Below are 27866 nucleotides of genomic sequence, written 5' to 3'. Positions count from 1 at the left end.
CCCCACCCAATTACTACCACTCATCTTAACTATTGAGAAATTTTGTTATATCTTTGTTACACTTTAGCACGACGTAACGTGGAGATTATATGTTTGCCTATTTTAGCACACAAAAACAACTGTGTCCTGCAGTTCGCACACTGTATTTGTCACATAAAATCTAGTAAATATCGTAATTAACTTACTTTCCAAGTGTGTTGTTTGGTGTTAAATCAACTGTACAAGCAAGTCACGCTTTTATTCTTCTGAATCACCTCAAGAATTCCTGTTGCTTCCTACTTCGAAAAAGAGGAAGAATAGGATGATTTTTTTTTTTTTTTTTGCATTGACAAGCTAATTAAAGCAACAAGGTGGCAGGAATGATATCAATTCCTATGAAAGCCCTGCTGTTTGATGCATTGCCTATCAGCCATTTGTAGGCTCTCCATCTGGGAATTGTGGCATAGTAATCTATAGTAAGGCAATATAGAATAACACAGAAACGGACTTCAATTGTTGACCTATTTTTGGTAGTCCACTATTGCTGGCAGAAGCTTAAATGAATCTCAAGGAGTCATTTGTTATGGGGATGCCAAAACAGAAAGCTATAATACAGAGAAGTCAGGAAAGAGAGTAACTACTTTTATTCTGCTGTTGTTTCTAGTATCCAAATAAAAATTCTCTGTTTCATCCACCGAAGTCATATCTAGCATGTTGTTTCTACAACAGATTAAAACAGATCAGGAAAGTTTCCATCAGTATTTCTGGCAGTTATTGAAGAAATATTTGTAGTTAAGAACTTGCTACTTACTGTGTCTTTGATTTCTGCTATGTCAACTTCAAAGTTGATATTAAAAATAAGAAGTAGGAAAATGTTCCAAAAGTCATTCTGTTCACTACATAAAGGATGAAGATGGTGGTGCATTTTGATAAATGTATGCTGCTGAGGATACGTAGAATGGTCTATAAATGTTATGTCTCAGTGTTTTCTTGCTGGTAAGCCTTTGTTTTGAAAGGGGATGCCTCTGTGGCACGATTTGTGCTTTTCCTACCTTGGGCCATGATGCATTCACAATATTTTTATATTGAAGCTTTTGTTTAGATTGGTTTTGCTTTCTGGTGATCCTTTTAAATACCTTTCTCTTGTAATATGGTGTATTAGGTGAAAACAGAATGGGTAAAGGAGAGAGCAAATGATGTAAATAGGGTACAGTGTTGCTGAGGTGTTCTCGCTGTCAACAAGTCAAGTCCTATTCACGAAAGGCTGCATTTGTGTCACCTTTATTTATGTGTAAATAAATTCCTTGCTCTGCTGGAAATCACAGAGAATCTGATACCAAAGACAGTATCACATTCTCAGAAATAAAATCTGGAGGCAAGAATGGGAAGATGTGATGATCTTGCATGTAATTTGTATGCTTGACAAATAGATGTCTTACTGACAAATTATAAATCAAATGAAAGTTATGGGTATAGAGCTTTAGAGGAGAAAGCAAGGTACTGTACTAAAATGTCATGGGTTTTCTGAAAGAATTATGCGTTTTTAATACTTGAACATTTGGTTATAAGAAGGAGCTCCTTCCCTCCTTCCTCTAACTGTTGATTAGAATAACTTCTGATAAAAAGCCAGTGGTAATGTACATTCCCATTACAAAGCATTTGGCAAAATTTCTAGCGTCACAGTAAAATTACAGATGTGCTCATCGCTGTATTTCCAAAGGAATTGCCTTTTATTTGGGTCATTATTTGATTTATGCTTAGTTACTTAAAATTGAAAAATCCTTAGTTTCAAAAAGGCTTTAAAATTTGGATCAACAGCACAAGGATAGAGAGATGGGTTCTGAAATATTTGGGGAAACTATTTTGCTCTTACCTTGTTCTAAGGATGTGATTATTATTTATTATCTTACTTTTTTTTTCTCTGAAGATTATAATTGGACCCTGCCTTTTGCTGTTTGAGGTGTAAAGAACAGGAGGAAGGGCTGGTACCTCTCTCCTAAGGAAAAAGTATTTCTTTTGAGAATCTCCACCCTTGTAGGCTACAGACCTTGAATGTATGGATTGTACTTGACATTGCAACAACTGTCTAGAGCTGTTCTGCTTTCCAAGAAGAAATCTAAACTGTCTGTCCTCCTTAATTTTAATTTTAAACCTTCTGCAAGTAGTGCATTCTTTTTAAGAGTTAAAATGGACTAAGATGTCTCAGATGAACAGATCTGCCTAAAACACCTGAGAATCTGAGTGCTTTGACTATTCTGGGAATCTAAAAGAAAGGGTGGGAGTTGGCATCAGTGTTTACTCTCTTACCTTTGAATTTATGTAGCTCTCAAGATACGATGCTACGTAACATAATGTGTTTAAGTTTTTAATTAAAAAAACCAAGCAACAAACTTGAATACTTATTGGCCTTTCCTGATGATTTGTGAAGGGTTGACAAGTATTGCAAGTCATTATCCTGTAAACAGAAATAAAACCTCAATTTCTGTAACACTGAACTTGCATCTAGAGAGCCATTATATAATTAAGAACATAACTGAATCAACTTTCCTTATTTAGCCTGTACTGCCATAACTGCAGGATGTGAGTATGTTGGTGACTTTATTACATTGAGTGAAATTAGTAGTTTACTGAAGATTAGCTCATCTGCTAAATTATTTCTATAATAGCTTTGCTTCTTTGAGGAGCTTTTGGTGTGCATGATGTATTTTGAGTTCTGAATGAATTTGAACAAGTGTGGTTTATGCTCTATTTGTAGATGAACAGGTACGTTTCCACAGCAGTAGCTTCCCCTCTATATCCTCCCCCCCCGCCATTAGAAGCAGGTTTAGCTTAGCAGTTACTGGAAATGAGAAATTAAGAATCCAATTATTTTCAGTTATTTTTGTATTACTATATCTTTTAAGAAGCTATAGAAAGATTATTGAGGATTATTGGGTTGTAGGTTCCCACTGGTTGCTGGTAATTCAGTATGAATAGCATTATTACAACTTCTAGTGACTGGCACAATTGAATGTTTCAAATTTGCGATAGTTTCTGCAAGACTTATTGCCAATTAGTCTTCTCTTTTAATCTCATGGTTATGCTATGCCACTGAAACATCCACTTTTTAAAGTAGATATTGTCACATTCCTATACTATTTTTATCATATATGCTATTATTACTGCAACTTGAAATTGCAGGTTCATAGAATCATAGAATGGTTTGGGCTGGAAGGGACCTTAGAACTCATCTAGCTCCACTAGAGTAGGTTGCTCCAAGCCCTGTCCAACCTGGCCTTAAACAGTTCCAGGGATGGAGCATCCTCAGCTTTTGTGGGCAATCTGTGCCAGTGTCTGGTCGCCCTTAGAGTTAAGAGCTTCTTCCTTATGTCTAACCTAAATGTACCCTCTTTCAGTTTAGAGTCACTACACATTGTCCTATGACTACATCACCTTGCTGAGGGTACGCTCAATCCCACTGTCCCTGTTGCTAACAAAGATGTTAAACAGCACTGGTCCCAGTACTGATACCTGAGGAATGCCTCTTGTCATTAATTTCCAGTTGGACATCAAGCCATTGATTGTAACTCTTTGAGTGCAACCATTGTGCTTATACTCCTTATCCGCTGACTGATCCATCATCCATCCATCAAATTCATGCGTTTCTAGTTTAGAGACAAAGATGGCAGTGCTCAAGGCCAGGTTGGACGAAGCCTTGGGTGACATGGCTTAGTGTGAGGTGTCCCTGCCCATGGCAGGGGGGTTGGAACTAGATGATCTTAAGGTCCTTTCCAACCCTAACTATTCTATGATTCTATGAACCTGCAATTTGTCCTGTGGAACAGTGTCAAATGCTTTGCACAAGTCCAGGAAGATGATGTCAGTTGCTCTTTCCTTTTCCACCAATGCTATCACCCTGTCATAGAAGGCCAACAGATTTGTCAGGCATGATTTGCTCTTAGTGAAGCTATTTTGGCTGTCACCAATCACTTTCTTATTTTCCATGTGCCTTAGCACAGTTTCCAGGAGATCTGCTCTATGGTCTTGTTGGGCACAGAGGTGAGACTGACTGGCCTGTATTTCCACAGGTGTTACCTGGATAACTTTGGAATATGAAGTTTTTTGGTTTTTCTCGTTTTTCTTTTGACTCTTGTGAGCACTCTTCTGTTTCGTTGGCATCTTCCTGTCCTGATTCCAGTCATTACTTGTCTTTGACAAGTAAATTCGTGCTTTGTCTGAGATGTTTCTATGCTTACATATTAACATGGGAAAACATTCTCTTTCCCTTCTATTCAAATGTATTCATATTGCATCCCGAAGGCCAGAAGAAAGTGACAACATTTTGGTTTATGTGGAATACCAATACTGGAATATTAAAAAACAGGGCAACTGAAAAATGGGGATGCAAATAGGGTGAAGTCAGATGTATCTGACATCATAAACGTTGGGGCTCTTGGCCTCCCTCTCTTCCTGAGGTTTGTTACTATATAAATAAATTGAATTCTTCTTTTTCAGACCTTTGTGCTACTTAAAGATGCTGACTAAGCTGTTTCAGCACTTTGATCTCCTACCATGATCTGACCCTAGCTGTACTTTCATCCTCTTCAAAAGTATTCTCTCACAGCAGTGGATTTGGCCCTAAGGAAACGATTATGCTGATTTTTTTTTATTTTTTTTTTTTTATTTTTTTTCCTTTCATCATTAAATACTGCCGAGATGGCTGTCTTTGTTGAACGAATAAGCTGGTAAACTATTCCCTGAGGATTTAGTTTTTAAGCCGGTAGCAACCAAATTGACTCTGTAACCTTAAACAGACTACTAGAAATCAGTGTGATACTTCCCAGCAAAGGAAATAATTAAGGACTTACATTTTTGGGACTGGTACCATTGGATGCAGGCCTTGTGTTTTATAAGAAATACAGCTTTTTGTGAAGACTTGAACCATGTACATGATAACAGATGTATCCATCTTGTTACAGCACTCTTCAGGTGCAGTATCCTCGCTAGCTTCCAGCTCTCCCCAAAAGGCAGGGAGTGGAGCTAGACATTGCTGAAATTTGTTTACCTTGTCTGAATCACATTTGCCTAATAACTGACTTTAACACAGAGAGCGTATGATGAAAAGGTTTATTGCTGAGGAGACTTTATTCTCTTTTCCATACTCCACATACCATCCATAAGGATGCTACTCTAGGTGTTTAGAGACCCTAGGGAAACAGAGGTAGATGATACTTATTAAGGAACTTGTGTGTCTTCTAGTTAAGCTTTCAGAGTGCTATTTTCCATAAAGATATCTCCATAAAGGGAATTTTATTTTTGCAAATAGATTTTTCTATGCATGAAAAATATATATAGAGTATATATCAACAAAAATTTGACCGCGTCTGTTGTTTCCCCTTGTGATCAAAACATGTTGAAATGCTATCAAGAAGTGGGACATGAAAAAAAATCAAGGCTATATGCATCTCTTGATTAGTGGGGTTGGTGTTTTGGGTGATTTTTGTATTTATAAAGAATCATGGCAATGGCCAGTCTACATGTGAAAACTTGCAGATGGCCGCTGTGGCAATTTTAGACTCTAGCTCAAAACCAAGCAACTTGTGTTGAAATGGAATATAAATTTAGTGTTAGTTAATACAGAGTTAAGAGTCTTTATTGACCTGATCTAATTATCATCCTGTTTTCATCAACCATCTAGTAAAACTAGACTCTGCATAGGTGTTCTTAATAGAAACAAGATGCCACATTTGTAATTTTGCATGATGTCTTATTCTGCTGTGCTTTATTACATTGTGTAAATATTTTCTTCGTTGCTTTGCTACCATCAAAACTGTTAATGAAATCTGAATTGGACTAAATCTCTTTTCTTTTGTTTAACAGATGATGCCACCAATATTGTTCAGAAATCCCTCCTTGCTGATGAAAAAGAGAATGTGCCAAGAAGACTAGGAGTTGTGGAGTGGAAAGTCTCAGTACAAACATACCTAGTGACTTAGCTGCTCGTGCTGCTCAGTCTTCACCTCTTTCAGTTAAAGTCAAACACAGCTGCCTCAGAAACTTGTGGACAAGAGTACAAAGGTACTGTGTGTTGCCACCACATTGGCTGGGTAGGAAGAAAATACATCTACAATAATGATGTTATCAATTTATTAGATACAGTTTGAAGCTTCAAGTTTAACTTTTTTCTCTTTGTGTACAGAGATAGACTTGAATCCCAACCAGATTTTGCAGGCACTAAAATAAACTATATTTGTACTAAGTTTTTGTCTTTGCTTGAATATATTTCTCTTTACACAGAGATTTTTGTGTTCGGTAAATAAATTTCTTGATTACATGAACACTTTCCAACTCTTATTTCTTTACTAATCTTGTAAGGCATTTCTCCCTTGCCCATTGCATCTAAAATGTGCAGTCCAAATTGTTGCTCCATGTCATATTTATCATATGCTTGCTAAATTGACCACTGCCTTTAGTTGTACCTGTCACCATTAATAAAGAAGAAAGGCTTTAATTGCTTTGGTCACAGTTGGATACTAAGCTGCTTTGACAGACTTTCCCAACCTTCTGTTGAATTTTGAGTTTATAGTATGCATATGTCTGGGTACTTAGAAGACACCTATACATACAACGCATAAAACCCTACCACAATGTTTTGGTTGCTTCAAGGGCCATCTTTCATATGGGGAAAAGTAGCAATTTCCTCCTATTAAAGAAGTATGGTAAGGATGACTGTTTAACATGGTGCCTAATTCCTGGCTTTTTCATCTTGTGGTAGTCCTGCAGTGGAACTGCAGTGATGATACAGGATTAGAAACACTTGGAGAACTGGGCAACCCACACTGTGTAACTGTCCTTACTGCAGCAAAATGCCATTGGACCCTAAAAATGATCTTTTTATCTGGAAAGATGTGAATATAATTGAGGTTTGAAAGAAAACTGTAATGCAGAAAGACAAGGAACTGCAGTAACCCAGGAAATACCCTTTCCTGGTGGATATTTTTCAGTTCACATATTGAAATTGTTGCCTCTGCTGCTCACAAACTTTGCTGTTATATTTGGTACAGTGCAGACTAGCACTTACTTTTTCACTTCTGAATGGAAGCGTAAAGTATGATGCTAAATAAGACAGGTGCTATGGGAAATGACAGCTGTAGAGTGTCATTACTGAAAGCAATCACTAAAAAGGAAAGAGCAAAGTAAAAGCTGTAGGATACAGAGCATGCATTACAGCTCATCTGGATGGTATTTGCTTGTCTTCTATGACACTCAAATACATCTAAGTTTATTAGTATCTTTGATTTCAATGGTTTAGAGAATTTCATTGTAGTAAAGTCAATATAAAGCAACAGAGTGGAAAAATATGTCTGAAATGATTTGGTGTTCATGAATTAACTTTTACTATAGAGAATAATTATGGTAGCTAAATTTGTTTTGGGAACAGCAGATAAACTAATGTGATCCTAAATTCTCTCTTTTGTGATTGGGAGGGCAGTTCCAACATTTACTTCTGACTGGGTTTAACTCTTTCTGGTAAATGCATGAGGACTTTCAGTCATAGATGTATCTAAAAAAATAATCTTTGTATCTACTTAATAATAAAAATGTAAGTGATGCTGATGTTGAAAAGAATTTAAAAAAAACCATAAAAGCAGCTGTTGACTGTTATAACTTGGCTTTCTGCTAAGGGGAAGGCGTTTTGATTTTTAAATCTCAAAGGAATGCTATTTAAAGATTTATTTTTTTCCCTCCAGTTGTCCTTTAGTCTGCCCCATTCCTGGACATCCAAAAAGTTGAACATAGATTAACAAATTGTTGTGGACTTAATATTTTATTTATCTGACTCTACATGATGAAAATGAAATGCTCAAAACATGAGTCTTCAACAAACAGTGTATTTTGGCGCATAATAAAATCACTTCAATTATCTGTAAGGAGGCTTTCTATTTCTTGGAACTACCTTACAAAAATTTGAGCAGAGGAATTTCATCCTCTGTATTGCTTATGCACATTAACCCGATGCTGCAGGTCATATCTGATCCCTATTTACCTATTTGGCTAGACTATTTCTGATATCGCCAAACTATCTTCTCAGAATGGTGGTGTAAACACAAGCATTTGTGTGGAAGCATTATTTTTGCACTGTGAAGCATTGTGTGGGCCCTTTGCTTTACAGAGAGACTGTCCTTTTCTGTGAAAAATCAGGGTTGCTGCAATGTGTTTGGTTTAGGGCTGGGCACATTTTTTAAAATGTATCTTTCTTTGTTTTGCTGACTGATGGTGAAATTTCCAAAAATTATATTTTTCCTCTCTTTAAATTGATGGAAATGAAATTTAGATAAACTTTGGTATTACTCTCATATTTCTATTTTCTTCTTAACTTCCTTTGAACAATCCATCTGTACTGACTAAGCCTCTGTATAAATATTACTTATGGTCCCTGCTATGTGATTACAGATCCATTATTCTTCAGACATGCAAAACAAGTATTATAACGTACTTGTGTCCAAATTGTTTCTCTACTTGCAAATATAACAAGCTAGTACGTTTGGGTAGCTGATAGCTATATAGCTGCTGGCACAATTCCCACACATTTTACCATTAGATAAGTCTGTGGCTGGTAATGGTTGTGTTGAGATAAGATAGGTAATGTTTCACTTAGTCATCTAGAAGTACTCCTCTGTGTTGAATGTTTGGAAGAGGTGTTAAAACTAAGCAAACTTTTATGGTACCTCTCATATATGACTTACTGACCAATATTAAGCATAACGGATCTTCAGTCTATTATGAAGCTGCATGTATGTTCATAAATGAATATGAATGGAAAAAGAAGGCATGAACCTTGAAAGCTATAACCTACATGGTATGCATTCAATAAGCAGTTGTGACAGACTGAAGTTGGCAGTTTTGACAATTCTTTAGGATTGTAATACTTTGGAATTCCTAGTGCTTTTTCCTGATAAATAGTCTCAATCAGGGTTATCATTGTCTTTCTAGCTTTTTGTTTGTTTTTCTCTGCTCTTCCATTCAATTAATTTGTAACTTTAACAGCTCTGAACGATGTGTTGTGAATATTGAATAGCTCTGATAACGTAATTTGATTATGGCAATAATATACTGGGGGGATAAGGCATGTTTTATGCATAGCATTGTGTAAATGTTGATTTCCAGGGAAATATTATGGAAGGACACTGATTATCTCAACACCGGAAAATATTTCTTTCTGAAGGGAACTCATCCTGTGCACATACACACATACTATATTTATACATATTTATATTCAGTATATTATGAAGTTCTTTGTATTAGAAGTAGTCTTAAGGAAAAATATATTTAATGCTTTTATGTGTTTCAGTATCATAACCAGCTTGCAGGAAAATAAGCTATTTCTGGTTGATGGTCAGTACTGCAGTTCTGCAGTCAAGCACCCTAGGATGGCATAAAGTATTATTTTGAGGAAACTGCTTTCTATCAGACTTTAGTTTAATTCATGGAGACCTTTTTGGTCCTTTTCTGCCTTGTGTGATCTTTTTGCACATCCTACATTTTACATAACATTTGGAGTCGGTGTGCCTGAAAAATGTTACATACTGAAACACTTCCATGTCCCAGCTGAAATCACTTTTTGTTTGGTGTGGACAGTGTTCCGTGTTTGTGTCAAAACCCAAACTTTAAGCAAATTAGAAACTCTTCTTTAAGTTTGTTTGAAAAGTTACTTAGGATGTGAATATCTTCAGTAGAATCACATTTATTGACATCACCTAGCTCTTGTGTGTGTTGGTGATAGCGGGAAGCAGCAATGAGGAAAATAAATCATAAGAACTAATGTCTCATAGGACCATATGTTTGAGTGTAGAAATTGAATTGAACAAAACAGAGCATTTTCTAGTTAGCGAATATAACACACTGCAATGAAAGGAAAAAAAAAAACCCTTTGCAGTGAGTGTTCTCTTTTGGTTTTAGGTGGAGCTGAGTAACATAAATATAATTTATGACTGCAGAATTGACCAACAGAGTTCTGATTTGTGTTGGAAAATTACTTGTTCATCGGAGACAGTATTAGCACAGGGTACCAGATGGTGTCAATTTCAGGTATTCTCCTAAATCCTGTTTTACTCATTTTCTGTGAGAATATTGAACCTGAAGAAATACATTTTGTCAGTTCTGAACCCTGAAACTTATTTCATGGGTTGAATTTTTGTGATTGTCTCTACCTGAATTAGTTTTAGATATTGAGCAACTGTTTAGAGCCTGTATACAAACTAACAAACAGATGTATTAAGCATTTATTGTCTAATCAAACCCAGAAGTTTCATTGGCTATTGAAAATGTATCATGTTTATCATTATAGTGCCCTGTCCTGGGAACAGTACAAGTGTTCATGATCCAGGAAGAATTCTCTCTATTTACACTTTGGGAAAAGGGCATAAGAGAAGCTGAAAATGCAGTTTTGTTAAAGAGTGTGACAGACTAGTATGTCTGAAAGGGATTCCTGTGTAGACAGGATGATGGGTTTTGCATGTGTGTTCTAAAGTCAGGACCATCAGGGATGCAAATCTGTATTTAGTCCTGAAGGTGGAAAATGTTGAAGGGTGGAGGGGATCAGAAGTAATTAAATTATTTGACTAGGAGAAAAGTTTAAATTTGATTAGTTGGCAACTCCTGAACACAGTGCTGTGCAAGCTTGATAAGCATGTTTGCCACAACCCTGCTAGCCTGTGCGCTACTACTTGCTATTAAAACCAAAGTAAAAGGTAAGGAAGGAGGGAGAGGGAAATAAATTTTGATTGACTTGTATGAAATCTAGATTAAAAATAAGAAATGCAAAGGGGAACTAGGTGAGAGAACATACTGACAAGTATCCAATCTGTAGCAAAGACATTTCTATTGCTTCATTGAGGAGCATGCATTTCTGTATTGACAAAATACTTTATTGTCTTCTGGTTGTTTCAGAAAAGAGGTGGGAAGGGATTCATAAGAGTTATCATACTTTCTGTGCTTCTGAGACTTAACATTGGTTTGCCTTTGGCATCAGTTACGATTTATTCTGTCTATTCAACAGTGGTGATTTAATATGTCTGTGCTTTTCAGGAAACTGGAAAGCTGACTTCAAATCTTTCTCAAATAAGAGAACCTGTGTTAAGCCGCTTGCAAGAATGTAGTGGCAACAATTTCCTGCACAGGTTTGCTGGATGTTATTGCAACCCAACTACAAAGAGAAATTTGGTAGTAGAAGGGAGCTGGAGGGTATTTGGCCATTTTAATTAACTTTTCAACAATCAAAGATTAGAAGTAGATCCTCTATTTGGGACAAGAGAAAGGAAACCCATTATTTGGCTGTTTACTGATGAAGACCTGTATATCTCAAATAAAACATTTGGTAATTCCCTATCCTCAGTCCCTTAAAACATTTGTGAAGTGCTAGTGAAGATCTTTATGATTTGGTGTTTACAGATTTGTACTGCTAAAAAAATAATAAATATTGTATGTTTGTAGCAGAGCCATTTGAACTGCTATTCCCTGGGAGGGGACAGAATATGGCCACACTTAAGAGTACACACTTTTCATATTGCTCACTGGAACAGGCAGCATTTCAGCATTTTCCTTTTCTTGTACAGGGGCAGCACATTCAAGTAATGACTAAGTCTTGATCTGTGTACAACTTTTAGGTTTCATCTCACCTATATTTATCCTTTTTCCTCTTCTGATATGCACTTCCTTTCCTTTCTTTGTGTATTTGAGAACTAGTGGTTGTGAGGGAAGAACACAAAACAGCAGATATCTCTTATTTAAGCTACTGATAAGAAGCGGGCTACATTACTGAGAAGATTAGCCCTCTTTCTTCCTTTATTAGAGTCTTCTTAAGCATGCTTCATTCTGGTAGTTCATTTTTGAGGGTATATGCCTTCCACCCACCTCACCCCTTTTTTACCCCTCCTCCTTCCTTTTTCTTTTCCCTTCCTGTTTTAGAAAAAGCTAGTTCAGGTTTTGCTGGTATAGGTTTGCTATATAAGAGATGAAAAATCGCACTGTTACTGTGGTAGGAGTGCTAACCTTAGCCTTAAACCAAAATCTTATTCAGAGATTCACATGAAGTTGAGGAAGATGAAGGGTGATGTGGAAAGAATAGCTCTTTTAGCAATACCTATTTCCATATTTTTCCACACTAAGACCAAGTGTGCCTGTAAGGTCACTGCCAGCACACTAATTTTTCTGAGGCTTCCCTATGCCACTTTTGGGAATGAGATGTAGAGCTGGACAGAACTGAATATGAAGATCAGTTCATAACAGAAATTATATAAATATGAATGTAATTTTTTACAGAACTGGACGCAAAGTTAGAATTCCAACTGTATCCTGTTTATATGATAATGCAACTTGATTTTCATCCATGGTAAAAGATGATGTGCAAAGCCAGTTGGACCTTGCGGGGAACAGCCTTCTTTGCAGGCACTGTGGGAAGAAAGAGCTTGTGTTCGTAAGAAATGAAGCATAAACATCTTTTATTTCAACTACAGGGACTCCTGTAACCTCTAGGTGACATACCTTGGTGCCAACTTTGTGTTGTCTTCATGGTCTGAAACTGTACTGTCTCTTTGAAACAGTATACTGAAATGACAACTTGATTTCCCAATGAAGGAAACAGTGTGTAGGTAAAAGGGGTAGGGATGTTTTGCTCGGAGTGAATAATAAATTATATTTTTAATCTTCCTAAATGACAAAACCAGCCTGACTATGAAAGAGTTCAACAGTTTGAGACACACTATTAGCAGTGCTGTACCCCCCCTCCCCGAGTTGGGTACTCCTGTAAGTTTGACTCACAGCTTGCTTACTAGAAAGGTCAAAATTGCATATACAAGTAATCTCTGTTCTGTGCCTAACCATTCTTTCAAATTCAGGAAGCTTTATTTCCATATATGTGTATGTATATATGTGTGTGTGTGTATATATTTTTTTGTGTGCATTGATTAATTTCTGAGCCTCAAAATACTTTGGATAATTAATCTGGGCAGCAGTCAGTCTATAGCAATTTGTCACAGAGCAGTTCTGGATTTTTGTATTTATATCTAACTGCATATTTCTCTTTTTAAGCTGAGTTTGTTTTTCAACATTCTGAGGAATGTTATCCTTAAAATCGTGGTTTTAATACATGTATCTGGATAAAAGTATTTTTTGCAAGTCTTCAGCACGTATCAGCTCTAAGCATCTTCAGAAAGCACATTTGTATTTCTGGTGGCCAACTTGCCAACAACCTTTCCTTACAAGACTGGCGCAGTTAGAATCAAATTTGCTGGCAGTTACCAGAAGGGTATTTTATTGGTAGCCTTCTCACGGTGGTGAAGCATTTTCGGTTTGTGGATACTGGAGAATGGTTGCACAAAGAAAGTCTTTAGTTCACAAGGGTTCTTCTCTGTGCTTTTCTGGTGCTTTGTTGTGCTTGTCTCTGTGCTGTTTAAGCTGAGAAATAAATGAAAGCTTGTCTCCAGGCTCTTGCTGTGTGAGTATCTAGCTGTGCATTTTACTGGCTGCCGTTTCAAGCTGCTGCACTGCTGCCTTTTAGGATGTTGAGAGAAGAAAGATGCTATTTTCTGGCTGAAATATCCAGTTCAAATATTTTATCCCAGTTGTATCAGCCAGTCACCAGAGTGACTTAAACTCTGTTCACTCCAATGACCACTCAAATATCAATGCTTGAAATACCAACGTTAGCTGGCTGATTATCAGAGCACTGAGGAAAGTTAACAGATCTTGTGACGCAATTGTGCTTTTGTGGGTGCTGATTTTGATGATTCCTGCCAACTAACAATTGTAAACTCTTGCTGGGTTCTTGTAAACCTCATTTCTCATAACCCTATTCAGTCTCTTGTATTTTAAAGTTGTCCTCAGAATGTCTTTGAGGTAAGCAAGTGTAATATCTGTTTTACTGAGAGGTTAAGCGATTTGTTCATGTTTGTACAAGGAATCTGTGACAGAAGTGTAGATGGAACCAAAATCCATGAAGCCTTAGCCCATGTGTTGTCCATAAAAGGCAGTGATTTATGATGGGATATTAAAATGTGTACTCATTCCTGGGTAATGGGAATTTCCTGAAAGACTGTGGAGTCATGGAACATCAGCAGATCACCTTTCCTGAGGTGCCATTGAAAAAAGAACAGAAACCATTACTCCCCTTGACAGAAGGGCTAACTGCCTTATAAACACTGCTCATCCGCAGGGTATCACCTGCTATAGAAACTTCTGAGTGAGGTGTTATAGAAGCTTAATTTATGCTACACTGGAATCTATCTCTACAAGCAAAGAAGTTACCTGTGCTCATCATGGCTTAGCAGGTTGTTATGACGAGATCTTTTGGCAAAGCAACAATGAAAAATGCTTAGAGATTCTTGGTGATTGCTTTCCAAACAATTTGAACCTCTATGTACATTGTTATTAAAGCAAGAATGGCTCAGGACTGTGAATCTGCAAAAATGACCGTGGGTTAACAACAAAGATTTTTTGTTTGCTTGTTTTTATCAAAAAATAAACAAAAAAAATTTATAAGTGGCACTTACAAAAGTGTTCCACTGTAAGGAAACTCTGTATCCTAAGTAGGATAGGATTTAAAATAACCCTCAAAAGCTCTGTTGTTTTAGGAATAGATCTGTGCCTGTAGGTATCTTATGAATAGATATCTAAAATGTGACTAGTCTACAATATATTTAGAAAATGATTCTGCTAACTAGTTGTATGTTGGTTTGTTTGGTTTTGGTTTGGTTTGTGTTTATAATTGCTGGGAACAGTATTATTTTACATCCTGTAGAGATGCTTTTGCTTTTATCTGTTCAGTCATGTTTTATTATACAGAATTGAGAATTGAAGCAGGAAATGTAGGTCATCTGAACCTTGTGAGAAATGTGCCTTGGACATCGGGAGCTGTGAACATTGTCATTCCCAGACTGTCGTTGTTTTTTTGAGCCATAACATAGGTGAATTATCAGTTACTTCTGAAGTTAACCTTATAGAGTTGTCCACTGCGTTTACTATTGTTAGGTGTTAGGATAATAAAATTTATTTTAAACTTCTTGAATAGTCAGAATTTTGTTGTGACGTCAGTATATTCTTAGCACATGTTCACAAGTATAATAACAGTTATGGGGTAGCACATAGTAGTCTCTGCAGTGTTATAAGAGAAAGGTTGAAAATAAAATGACACTACTGATGTGGAAGTGAAATGTTTAGAACAATGTTTTGAGATTTAAATGTGTTTTTTTTTTTTTTAATTCTAGAGAGTACTTCAAAGAGTGGTGTTGAAGTCTTTCATTTTAAGGCTAACTTAAGTGTTAAATGTAATTTAAACAGCTTTAAATGATGCATATTTAGAACCTGATTTTGAAGATGGACAACAGCATGATTCTACTACTTGATTGTTGGACCCTTATTGAAGGCGTTGAGTGATGGTGACCTTGTGATAGCATATGAACCCTATAGTCACTGAGAGTTAATGCATGACCAGGAGTTCAGTACATATTTATGAAGTGCATAATATAAGTTTAGATATTCACATGGAATGGTATACTGTCTTCATGATATGTTTAAGAACATGGTGCGGTCAGGAGAGATTATTGTTACCATGAAAAATATACATGGTAATTTCAAAACACTCCAAATATAACATCTCTTTTTATGTTATCTTAATGTTGTGTATCCACATAAAACAGTTACCTCTCTCTCTCATTTTATTGATGTAGAAACAAAATGTTCTTTATTCAAAACTGTAATTGAGATGGGGGCAGAAGGGGATCTAATGAGGTCAAAATTCATGTAGCCAGGCCAGTAAGGGATGGCTTTTAGTTTCTGTAATTAAGTTAACCACCCACTGAATTAAATCGTATATAATCTGACTGCATCTGGAATTTTGTTTTAGCAAGGGTTTCAGGAATAATTCCTCCGTAGTATCTGAATAACCCAGATGGCCTTTGAGATAAGGAACAGTTCATTTCCCCTTCCGAGACTGTAAATGCTGTGGAATTATTATAGATTTGCACATCTATATTATTTTAGTTTTTCTTTAGACATTGCCAGCAATTTGAATTAGCAACTGATTTTGAATTGAAATTTTCTGTGCAGTTATGGATTTTGGATGAAATTAAGTAGTTATTAGTTTTAGTCTTTAGCATCAGAGAAACTCCACAGATTAATAGCATACAATCCCTTTATTAAGAGCAATAATTCCTGAAGTTTCTTCTGCTCACTGAAGGGTGCTTTTTTCAGTTTACTGTAAGAATATTGCTGATTTATTTTTCTTGAATCAACAACCAAACAATCGTGTAAAATCATAAAACCAAAACCATTGTTTAATTGTTTTGTAATTAAAATCTAACTTTCCTGTTTATTCACAAGTTAAGTATTAAAAATACTCAATATAATGAATTTAAGGAGCAGATTAGATTTTATTGGGATGAAAGACATGTTATAAAGGGAAACAATTATTTAAATTAAGTTTTTCTAGCAACTAATTGGCATAGCTTGTCTTTTTTCATTTGCTTTTTATGAATGAAAAATCTCAATGGGAATGTTTTCGGAGACTTATTTAGTGTCCTGAGTTCTGTTCACTTTTTGTCCTTTTTGACTTGTCATTTTAAGCAAGATATTTAACTCCTTGGTTTCTGTTTACTAGTCCTCAAATAGGAGAAAAAAGCTGTATTAATATATATAAAAGTATTTATACACTCTCTTCATATATACTCTATATGATGCATGGAGAATGTATTTAGTTGAATTCGTAAAATGGTGCTTGTCTGTGCACCTGTGAGATATTAGTCATTAACCCTTTAGAAAGTATGTGCTAAGAATGCCTGTGATTTTCATTCTAATACTATTTCTAAAGTAACTCCCAGGTAGGAGTATGTTTTAAAGAACAACCTTTTGATAGCAATTTGGTAGCAATTTTCTTGGAAATATAATTCTCCAGGAAGGTATTTCAGTATTAAAGTAGGAACCCACCTGCTTTGTAGGCAATTTAATGATGAAAATTATGTAGAATTAAAATACCATGGATATCTAAAATGAGTAGAGGGTTTGGAAACTAATTCAGCATTGATTGAATGCGTTGCTTAGTTTATTCTTGTGGAGCACCAGGTTGTTCTTAAAGAGAGGAAAAAACCCCAAATATTAATCTTTCATAACTACCCATGAAGCAAACTAATCGTGGGATTTCCCAATTATTCCAATTAGGGTTCTTTGTCTGCTTTTGATATTCTCCTTGAATATAACATAAAGCTGATTTAAATAATTGAATACTTTCTAAGCTTAGAGGCATGCTGGGGAATGAAAATGAAGTTAAATCACCTTCGTGTTTTGATTAGGGCATTTCAAACAGCATCAACCATGACCATAAGAAGTTTTTATATATGATTATTTAAGAAGTAATTTTAGAATGTTTTTCCAGATTTGTGATTCCTTTTCCATATATGCTGATGCTGTAAGACTCAGTGATAATTATGAATAATACAATTATGAAATATAAGTGATACAGTAATGTGAGAAGTGTTTCCTTATTACTACAGGAAATAAGCCATTCCCACTGAAATATCACGAGCCTCAGCTAATTTATGGTTGTCCCTGTGCCTTTTGGAAATCCTGAGCGTGGTCCAGACAGGTCTTGAACAAGATACCATTTCTGTTTATGTGCTATATTCATCATAACTTTAAAGAGTTTTATTTCTGTGGACACCGAATTATGGTTGATAGGGTTTAGAGTAGATGGTGAAATATTGCATAGTTTATTTTCTGATCTGTTTCTTTCAAAGTCTAGTACACTACGCAATATAGTATATACTACAATGAAGTTCAGTGTGCTTTAAAACTGGATGTTAAGTCTGATGTTTGATTCTGTTCTATGCGGTAGCCTAATTCGGTTCCCACTACTTTGTTTCTTCCAGGACATGAGAGACTGCTCCTATGATGGCAGAGATTTGTGTGAATGACTGTTGAGCATTACATGGCTCTTCAATGCTGAAAGCAGGAGGCAGTAGCTGGTAGCTCAGTGTGGAGCAAAAGAAATATTTTAAACTTCAAAAACAATTATGTCAAAGAAAAGTCGTGCCAAGGGAGAGAAGTCCGACATGGATATCGAAGCACTTCAGGCTGCTAATGAGGAGCTACGAACTAAACTAACCAACATCCAGATAGAATTCCAGCAAGAAAAAAGCAAGGTATTTGTCTGTATTTTCTGATCATTCTTCCTAACAGTAGTACTGTTACAAACCAGCAGAGCTTGAATCTCAAACTAATTCGCTACTAAAATGCATTAGCCTTAAAAGAAAACCGTGACAAATGAAATCAGAAGAACCACTGATGAACTGAAATTGGTGCCAAGCATTTTGAATAGCGCAAAAGGAAGTAAATATCCCCAAACACCCAGTCACCAAAATTTGCAGTCGCAGCAATACAAATGGCATTATCTCAATGTGACTTAGAGGAAACGGGGGAGTTTTGTATTTGATTTTAGCACCAAAAACTATATGTTGTAAGCAAAAATGTCTTCAAAGTCAAAAATCAGCACCATATTCAAAGCTTGTCACTTTAAATTCTTATGGAAAATGTAAATTAACTGGAGATGATCTGTGTAGGTGTCTTGATTTGATTTGCTGAGGTTATATGTGCCGTTGCTCTGAGCTGTTCAATGATGTATCATATTTTTAATGAAATGTATCCATCAATATTTGTCTACCTAGCACGTTCAGTAGATTTTTTTTTTTTAGTTACTTTAATTTTTTTCTCTGTCACTTTTTATGTAGAAATACAGATGCAATTTTATTATGATCTTAATTTTATATGCTCTTTAATGCAATTATAATTACCTTACCTTGGACAGAAGAATGAATTTTGAGTGTTTAAATTAATCAGATTCTTAAAAAATCTCCAAAAAGATTCCACAAACCCTAAGAAGAGTTTAGCCCTTGTATGCTTCCAAGTTTAATGCTTTCCTTGTAATATGTCAAGTTTAAGTCTGATTCAAGTAAGAATAAAGTGTAGCTACAAGACCATAACAGCTGTAGGAACATTTTCTGTAACTAGCCTGCTTATTTACCTATAGCCAGTCTGGTGAAAGTTGCTTCCATCTGGTTACCTGTTTATCTATTTACAGTTTGAGGATTGCATCTTTTCTTGTGTGTTGTGGCTGTTTATAGGAGATGCATTTGTGTGTTGTGTATATATATGTGCAGAGAAATGAGTGAGCTCACGTATGTAATGTGTAGGTGAATATGGAAGAGGAAATTACAGCCAGAGAGCTCTACTAAGTACACAGTGCAAACTGTAGTAAATTCTGTAGCGTGTTGGATGCCTTTCTGGAAGGGTGAGGGCGGAAGAAGTTTTCATCCTCTTTCACACAGCTTTGCTGTGTTTGCTTTAAATCACTTAACTGAATCGAACTCTGTATTTGATTTCCCACCATCAGGACAACAGCCTGCTTTTTGTGTGCAGTAGCTGCATAGATGCCTTGACTGACAAGCTGAGTAATTCAAAGCCACAGAGATTTCCCTTTTTGGACTGTAGGTTAAAAATCAGTAACAAAACCAACTGAAATCATGACCTGGTATCAGAAAAGTAAAAACACTGTGCCTGGAGAAATCTAAATAAATTAGATGGCTTTATTGGAACAGAGGTAAGAGAGGATGTATTAAAGCTGCTAAATGGACAGCTTTTTGGCCCATGGGACATAACTGCATTAGGAAAGGTAACAAACCCTTGTGGGGTGAATTAATTTAATTTAATTCTCCTCAACTATTTTGTCCCTCATGTAAATGTCTGTATTAATGATTTATCTGAGGAAGAACCTTCTAATTGATGAGAGACATCACTAATGGAAATTAACATACTTCTGCCTGCAAAATACCTGTTTCCCCGAAATAAAATGTTTACCCGTGAGACATCCAAAACTCTGTGTATATTTTCCCAGTTAATTTTGTTTCTTTTGTTGTTGAGCCATGTAAAGAAACTCCTCCTGTAAATTTGTTCTTTTCCAAGTTTATGAAGTACCTGATGCAAAACTGATGTTTGCAGTTCTCTGAATATGCATCGTTGTGGATCTTGCTAGTGGTGTTTTGTGCCTTTGACTTACTAGCTAGTGGATTTGTTTCTGTTGCCTAAAGGTTGAAGCAAAAGTTATGGCCCTGTCTTAGATCTGTTGTACTGTCTCTTGTTTCAAGAGCACTTGTTTGACAGGCTTGTGCAGTCTGTTGATAGCATGTCCTCCTGGGATTGTAGGTTTGCTGCCACCTATGCAGAGTCTGGAGAAGGAAGTGCATGAACTGAACACAGGCTCACGCACTGCCCTCTCTGCTACTGGAAATATTTGGAACACATCCAACATTTGGGTATCACGTAACAAAAAAAGCTGATTGAAGCACAAAAATTATACTTATTTTAACATGAATGGAGGCAAGAATCACTCTAACTGAACTCTCAAGTCCAGTGCTGCAAGCACAAGAAGTGCAGTGAATGAGCATGGTTTTGGCAGTCAGTCAAGAAAACGTTTATTAATCAGCTCAGTGGTTTTATAAATGCCTAAGCTGAGATCCGTCAATGTTTTGGAGGAAATACCTATTGCTACTGAGGTCATTAGCAAATATTGGGTAATATTTTGTTCTTGATAGCAAGGTGTTTATAGTGTTTGCTGTAACTATTGCTCCATCTTTACCATGTTCTGCTGTTGCTTTTAAATATCCATATTCTGCTTGTGACTATACATTTATAGAGTTGAGATCAGAACACATCTAGGAGTTAGGATAAATGGGATGCTTTAGCTCAGTTGCCATTGTATCACCTCACGATTTTATATTGGTTTTCTAAGTCCTCATGTTTTTCCTAGACTTCTTTGGGGTTTTTGACCTTTGATGTCAGTCATTGAATCTGTGTGTAAGAGTGATTTCTTGTAGGTTGAAAAAATAAAGTATCTGTTTTCAATACATGAAATTAAAGTGGGACAGCATGTTGTATTGTCAAAACAGCTTTATTTACTGGGGATTAAAAAGTCATATGGAAAAGAGTTATGGGCAGTATGTATGGAAGAACTCTAGGTACAGCTGTTGATTTGAGAATCCAGACATACTGAATATATATATATATATACACATATATATATATATATATATAAATGAACGTTATTCCCGTCTGCTATGTATGGAGTAAGAAAGGAGCTGGTTAACTTACTGAACTATAAGGAGTGTACTGAATAGCAAGGAGGCACTAGGGTTTTGCATTTTGGAATGAAATGCAATAGTTCTCTTGAAGCAGGGAAATGGATGAAGTATTGGTAAAGCCATGTATAATTACTCCTTCCACTACTGACTGGAATCACAAATAAGTACATGCCCTTGAATAGGTGCTTTCCTGAGAACAGTTGAAAGGCATTTGAATTCAGCTCTTCTCTGTGCTTGACATATATATTTTAAACTCTCAACACTTGAAAAAAAAAAAATCACTAAAACAAGAGAATTTTAGACATCTGTCAAACATTGAACAGTAAGTAACAAAGTTATTAAGAACGTGGTGCTGTTACTTCAGTCAGAATTCAAAATTGAATATGCTAGACGATAAGGCAATTTCTAACCCTGTACAACAGATACTGGGGAGGTGTGAGACATCAATATACAGATATTAAGCAATGATTATCATTAATTTGGAAGAGTCAACAAGAAAGTATTAGGAATAGTGCTGGCGCAGGTAGAGGGAGGTGATCCTTCCTCTTTTCTCAGCACCAGTGAAGCCACATCTGGAGTGCAAGTATCCAATGATATTGTAATTGTATTGCTCTAAAGAAAATGCTTCTATCAGGTGCTGTTCAGACATAGGAAAGAGAAGAAGCAATGACTTTTGACATTATTTTCCCAAGAATCTACCTTCTGCTTTGTCAGCAGTTTTGTGTCAGTGTGTAGAGATCATTAAAGATTTCATTTAGAAAGACAGAAAATACTTGTTTTATTGGTGCCTTGATATCCTGCTTGACTTTGTTTCCCTATTGACTTCATTTTTTGATTATGCTCCGTGTTCTGCCTAGGAACAGAACTGTTTTCTTCATTAAAATAAAATAAAAATAAAATAGTGTTAAAAACTTAAAGAGACAAATTGCTTTAAAGTTTAAATTAATTTTGAAACTTGGACTTAAGCATATGGGAGAATGCCACACTACTATTTTCATTCAGTGAATTCCTCTGAAAGCCAGACGTGCAGATCTGCACAGTGTGCAGGAGAAAGGGATGGAGGGAATGCGGGAAGGGCAGCTTATCGCTTTCAGGAAAGATCCAAGAGACAGATTTAACTTCCCACCTTCTCTGACAAGACCCAATAACAAGAAAAGATTTCAAAGACCTTGGGAATTAGTATGCTTCTCTTTTACTGCGTCATGAGGAGTGAGAGGCACTTAAGATGCAGTGTGAAAATCCAGAGGTTTTAGAAGGGTTCTTATTCTTCTTGTTTACCTTGCTGAAACTTTTAAGTAAAATGACTAGTGATGTATGATAATATTCAATTACTTAGAGTAGTTTAATATGTGCTCTCACAGAAAGAATTCATATAGATGTTGTCTTCCCTCAATTTGGTGAAAAATGAAAATGAGCAAGTACCCCTCCAATATTTCAGAATCCGTTTCTTGAATATTAAAAGTCCTTTTAGAAAGTCACATTCATTAATGTGTTGTATTCAAAACTGACTTTCTGTTGAATGCTTTATGTACAATATTACTAATTTTAAATTATTGTAGCTCTGCAGCTGTATTAACCTTGGTTATGTATGCAATTATACAGTGTGTTGTCCTGTCTATAGAATCATAGAATCATAGAATCATAGAATAGTTAGGGTTGGAAAGGACCTTGAGATCATCAAGTTCCAACCCCCCTGCCATGGGCAGGGACACCTCACCCTAAACCATGTCACCCAAGGCTCTCTCCCACCTTGCCTTGAATACCACCAGGGATGGAGCATTTACAACTTCCTTGGCCAATCCATTCCAGTGTCTCAACACCCTAACAGGAAATAATTTCCTCCTTATATCCAATCTAAACTTCCCATTGCTTAAGTTTTAACCCATTACCCCTTATCCTATTACTACAGTCCCTAGTGAAGAGGACCTCTCCACTATCCTTGCAGGCGCCCTTCAGATACTGGAAGGCTGCTATGAGGTCTCCATGCAGCCTTCTCTTCTCCAGGCCGAACAGCCCCAACTTCCTCAGCCTGTCTTCATACAGTTACTAGGTTTCATTGCTCAGTTTTATTTTGATTTTCTTCTCTCATAAATAAGGAAATAATTAATACATTTAAGCAGATAATGAGTGTTGTTTCATTTGCAAATCCACTCATCCACTGGTGATAATAAATAAGCAAGTGGCTTAGATTCTTTATAGCATCAAAGGAGGGTTTGGGTTTGAAGGGACCTTTACAGATCTAGTCCAACCCCCATGCTACAGGTAGGGGTGGGAGAATCTTAGGTTCTCCTACAGAATTGAGAACCCTAATGCAAGCAGTGTAAATTAGTGCTATCCATAATAGGCTTGGAACTAAATGTCATCCAACAGAAGAAATAATACACAGATAATGCCTGCAGATAATTTCCAGTATCCAGACCTAAAATTTTGAGAGAAAAATAAACAAATCTATCTTTCTTCATAAAGATCTGCTATCTGAATCATCCTGGAATAAAGCAACAGTACCTGTGTAATAAAATCTGCTCCTGATGGTGTTGGAAAGGACTGGAGAGCCTTTACCTTTTTAACTTTTTCAGAGGATTTAGAGCTGTCACTTTTTCCACAGCTGTAATTATAGTGCTCTCTCAGCTGGTGTTTGGTTCACAGAAGATTACTTTCGTATAAATACAGATACCTTTCCTCCCTCTCCTGCTCCAGCCTCTTTCCTTTTTGTTTTCATTGTCTGTTGATTTTTAAAACCTAGGGGAAGTTTGAGTTGGTTAATTTGCAAAGTTACTGTTGAAAATAGTAGGGTTATAACACATTCTGCACAGGGAACGTCTGCTGTCCCAGCTATCTGAAGATTTCAGGTAAAGTTCAGACTCTGGAAATCCTCTTGTCAGTGCTGTGGGTTTGATGAGCAACATGTTGGCCTCATTATGTAATCACTCTTTATTTAAGCAGTAATCTTGGATTCATTGCATGAGTTATATCTGAGGCTTTAGAGTTAAAAAGTCTCATTCTTCCTAAGTCACATCCTTCTAAGCACACACAAGTGGCTGCTTAGATCAATCTTGCTTTAAAAAAAAAAACAATGATTTCTAGGCCTTTCTTGAACTGGTATTATTGCTTTGACTTAACACTTTTGTTTTGACAGTAGAATTTGGGACCATGCAAAAATACTTTGTTTTCACTATACTTTCATAGTAAATGATAGTCTGAATATTAACAAAGATCTCCCTTCCTTTCTGCACCAATCTGAGGCAAGTTGCAAATCTAGCTTAGTTTAACATAAATTAAATGCACTGTATGACTACAGATCCAACTTTGTATAGCATAGATGCAAGCAGTCTAAGAATATTGTGACAGTGACTAACATCCAGCTGCTTGGTAGCCTCCTTTTACTATGAAGAACTGTTTGGTATGTATATTTGTATGGCCACTCAAGGTAAAAACACATCTTTGAAATCTCTGCCTCTGACTTTGCTTTAGATGAGAAGTACATGTATACTACCTATGTTTTGGCAGTCATTGTGACAGGGATAGTAGAAAGATGTTAGGCTATGCACGATTAAATACATTATAGCCTTCCTGGCATACTCTAATAGGGAAGCAAGCCCTTCTTATTCTTTCTTTTTCTCTCCCTCTTCCAGTTGTTTACTGGAGAGAGAGGTGTCTGGTATCTGCCTTTGGCTTTGAGTACTCAGGATGAATTTTCATGTTTTAAGAAAAGCTCCCTTGGTGACTTTTAGAAGTGTGGTAGCACTTGCTAATCAATATTTTACACTGATGTTCCAGGTAGGTAAGCTGAGAGAGAAAATCCAAGAGGTCAAGCAAGAAAGGGAGCAGGAGCAGCACAAACATACTGCCTATGTTTCTGAACTGAAAGCCAAGCTCCATGAGGAGAAGATGAAGGAACTTCAGAGCGTCCGAGAGCTACTGATCCGGCAACACGAGCAGGAGGTAGCGAGGATGGTGAAAATCAAAGATGGCGAAATTCAGCGTTTGCAGTCGACAGTCAATGTCCTGCGGGACGGGGCAGCTGACAAAGTGAAGACAGCGCTGCTGAGTGAAGCAAAGGAGGAGGCCCGCAAGGCGTTCGATGGTGAACGTCTGAAGTTGCAACAGGAGATCTTGGAGCTGAAATCTGGCAAAAAGCAGCTTGAAGAAGCTTTGAACAACATCATGCAGGCAGATAAAATGAAGGCTGCTGACCTGCGCATGGCTTACCAGTCCCATCAGGATGAGATTAATAGAATAAAGAGGGAATGTGAGAGAGAGATCCGCAGGCTGGTAAGTTCATTAAGTAATGTGTGCTTATTTCAGTTTATGGCAGATATATGTATATATTGCTGTATGTGCCTGTTAATATAAAACCACACTTTTGCAGTGGCATGTTTCGTCAGTACTGATTGCTACTATAGGCCACTATTTGTGCTACTTTCTTCTCCTTACAGCAAAGATGAGCCTTGACTCCATGTGTAGAGCAGCCCAATCCAGAGCTTTATGTCCCACCATGTGGAATATGAGTAACCAATACTTTCCAGGACGAATTTTCTCAGCAGATAAAAAAAACAGACATTCCCTTTCCCACTTGCTCAACTACATTTCTTTACAAAGTTTCATTGGCCAAAACAGTCAGGCACTGCTCAATTGGCAATGCAAGAACACCTTTGTGAGATGGCAAAATTAACTTTACAGAGAGCATTTATATTTGTATTGGAGGAACCAAGAGTGCTGAAACAAGACAATGTCTTTTTCTGCATAATTATTCAGGTCATTCAATTTTAAGCATTGTTGCCCTTTTTTATTTTCTAAATTTTCTGTGGTTTTTATATTGCAGCAGAAAAGTCAGGGCATGGGGCAGGAGGCCTTTTTCATGCTTCGTAAACCCTAGGACTTCAGCGCAGATAGCAGACTATGCTGTTTGTGTAAACTCAAAAACCAGGCAATATTTCCCAACAGTGCATCCCCCAAATATTTCAAGTTACTCAACTCTGTAAAATGTAGAGAATCAAAGATAGGCAGTATATATAGTATATAGACAGTAGTATATTTAGAGAGTTCATCATCGAACAGAAGTCATGTTTGGTACCCTGATATTTTCCATATATATTTATATATATATATATATGATTGTTAATCTGCCAAAACTAACAGTACAATAACTATGTAAATAAATTCTAAAATTATAATAAGCATAATATTTATTAGGTATTAGGAAGTACAGACATTAAATGGAATGAAACATCAGTTTTCTTTAAAAAAAATTATCAGCTTGTGTCTACACAGGTATGTCCTCTTTCTTGTATTCCTTAGGAAGAATGATGGTAAGGGCAAGCTACAGACACATAGTATCTGTTTGATGGTGGTGATTTTCCTGCCTGAGACAGTGAAAGCTATTAGTGCAGTTAATATTTAGACTTTAAATAAATTGGACATTGATCAAGTCTCAGGGGTATAATTCCCTTGATTAAAGACCAGTGTAATTGGTTGCAACTGATTGACCTTCAAAGAAGGTTACCTCACCATTAAACAATGAGGTGAGGCACCCCAAATTCTGCCATCCCGGACTGCCCCAGAAAACACACCTATGACATGTCATTGAGCAGTATAATAAAAAAAACACTTAACTCTTCTCTGTCAAAAGTGTAAGCTTCCAGCCTGCTGTGGTGTGAAGCGATGACGGAAAGCACTCAGCGTTTTCTGTCTGCACGACAAAATCCTGTCAAGTCATTCAGAATTTCAGTTGGAGCCTTACTGGGCCTCTGTGACTCAGGATATCTAAAATGGTGACTGTATTAGGAGTGTGTGTAGATGACTTGTTTCCTATTTCAAGCACCAGAGGAGGCCTGCTGTCAGTCTCATGGGCTTTCACTGGAAATGCTCATATCTGATGAAGTACGGGGGAAAATATCAGGAGCCTGGTATTGCCCTGTAGTGCCTCAACTCCTTTTGTATGAGTTTCAATTTTTTCATTAAATTTTGTGGCTTCTTCTTATGAGGGAGAAGTGTTTCTTCTAGGAATTCAAAGCAATTTAGGCAGTTGCTATTGAATAGGGCATTCTTTAAATCTGGGGTGAGGTAAAAAATGCTGCACGGTTCCTAGATGCTGCTCTCTTCCTCTGGGAGAGCAAGTGGGATTATAGAACCAGATCATCAGGATATTTCCCTCCCTCTTCTCCCCCCATTTTAATAAGTGCAAGGGATGCTTGCCTTGAATTTCAGATTAACCGTATCAGCTGCGGATTTGGGGTCCTTAGTTTATTCCTAACCTTGCGGGATAAAATGGCATGGGTGTGGCAGGCAGTGTTATTAATATGAGTGCAGTTCTGTAACTGAGCTTCAATTAATGTGCTTTTTTGTATGTGTGTTGTCTTTTATAGTGCTATTAAGAAATCGACATCTTTAGTATCAAAAGGCTAAATGGGTTGGCCGTATTGTGATTCAAATTCAGATACTGTAATTCAGGATGCAGTATCTTGATTGTCTTCTTGGACTTTGCTGATTAATTTTGCATTTTAGACAACAGGTTAATTTTGCAAAAGTATTTCATATGGACATTGCAGCTAAAATCCTCCAAAATCCATGTTTTTACCATTGATGGTAATACCCATGACTAATTTAAGTAAAAACTTGCATTCTTTTTTTTTATTTGCCATCCAAAAAAAAATAAACACAAAACATGTAGTGAGAAAGAGGGGGGAAAAAAGCAAAGCCACATTGTCAATGAATATATGGATACAA

At 36.6% G+C, this 27866-nt stretch overlaps 1 protein-coding gene across 2 annotated transcripts in view; it reads left to right on the top strand.

Annotated features, from left to right (window-relative positions):
- Positions 1–27866, top strand: part of JAKMIP1 (janus kinase and microtubule interacting protein 1) — a 72818-nt gene that overhangs the window by 13013 nt on the left and 31939 nt on the right. For both annotated transcript variants that reach the window (XM_065659635.1, XM_065659626.1), the window contains exons 2-4: positions 5839–6036; positions 17877–18149; positions 24918–25412. In XM_065659635.1, coding sequence (XP_065515707.1) covers positions 18021–18149; positions 24918–25412 — 624 coding nt within the window. In that variant the 5' untranslated portion in view covers positions 5839–6036; positions 17877–18020. The remainder of the gene's footprint in view (positions 1–5838; positions 6037–17876; positions 18150–24917; positions 25413–27866) is intronic.

This window comes from Lathamus discolor, chromosome 1 (genome assembly GCF_037157495.1).
Source record: "Lathamus discolor isolate bLatDis1 chromosome 1, bLatDis1.hap1, whole genome shotgun sequence".
Taxonomy (NCBI): domain Eukaryota; kingdom Metazoa; phylum Chordata; class Aves; order Psittaciformes; family Psittacidae; genus Lathamus; species Lathamus discolor.
Note: the sequence above shows the minus strand (reverse complement) of the source record. Positions and strands in the feature narration are given on the sequence as shown.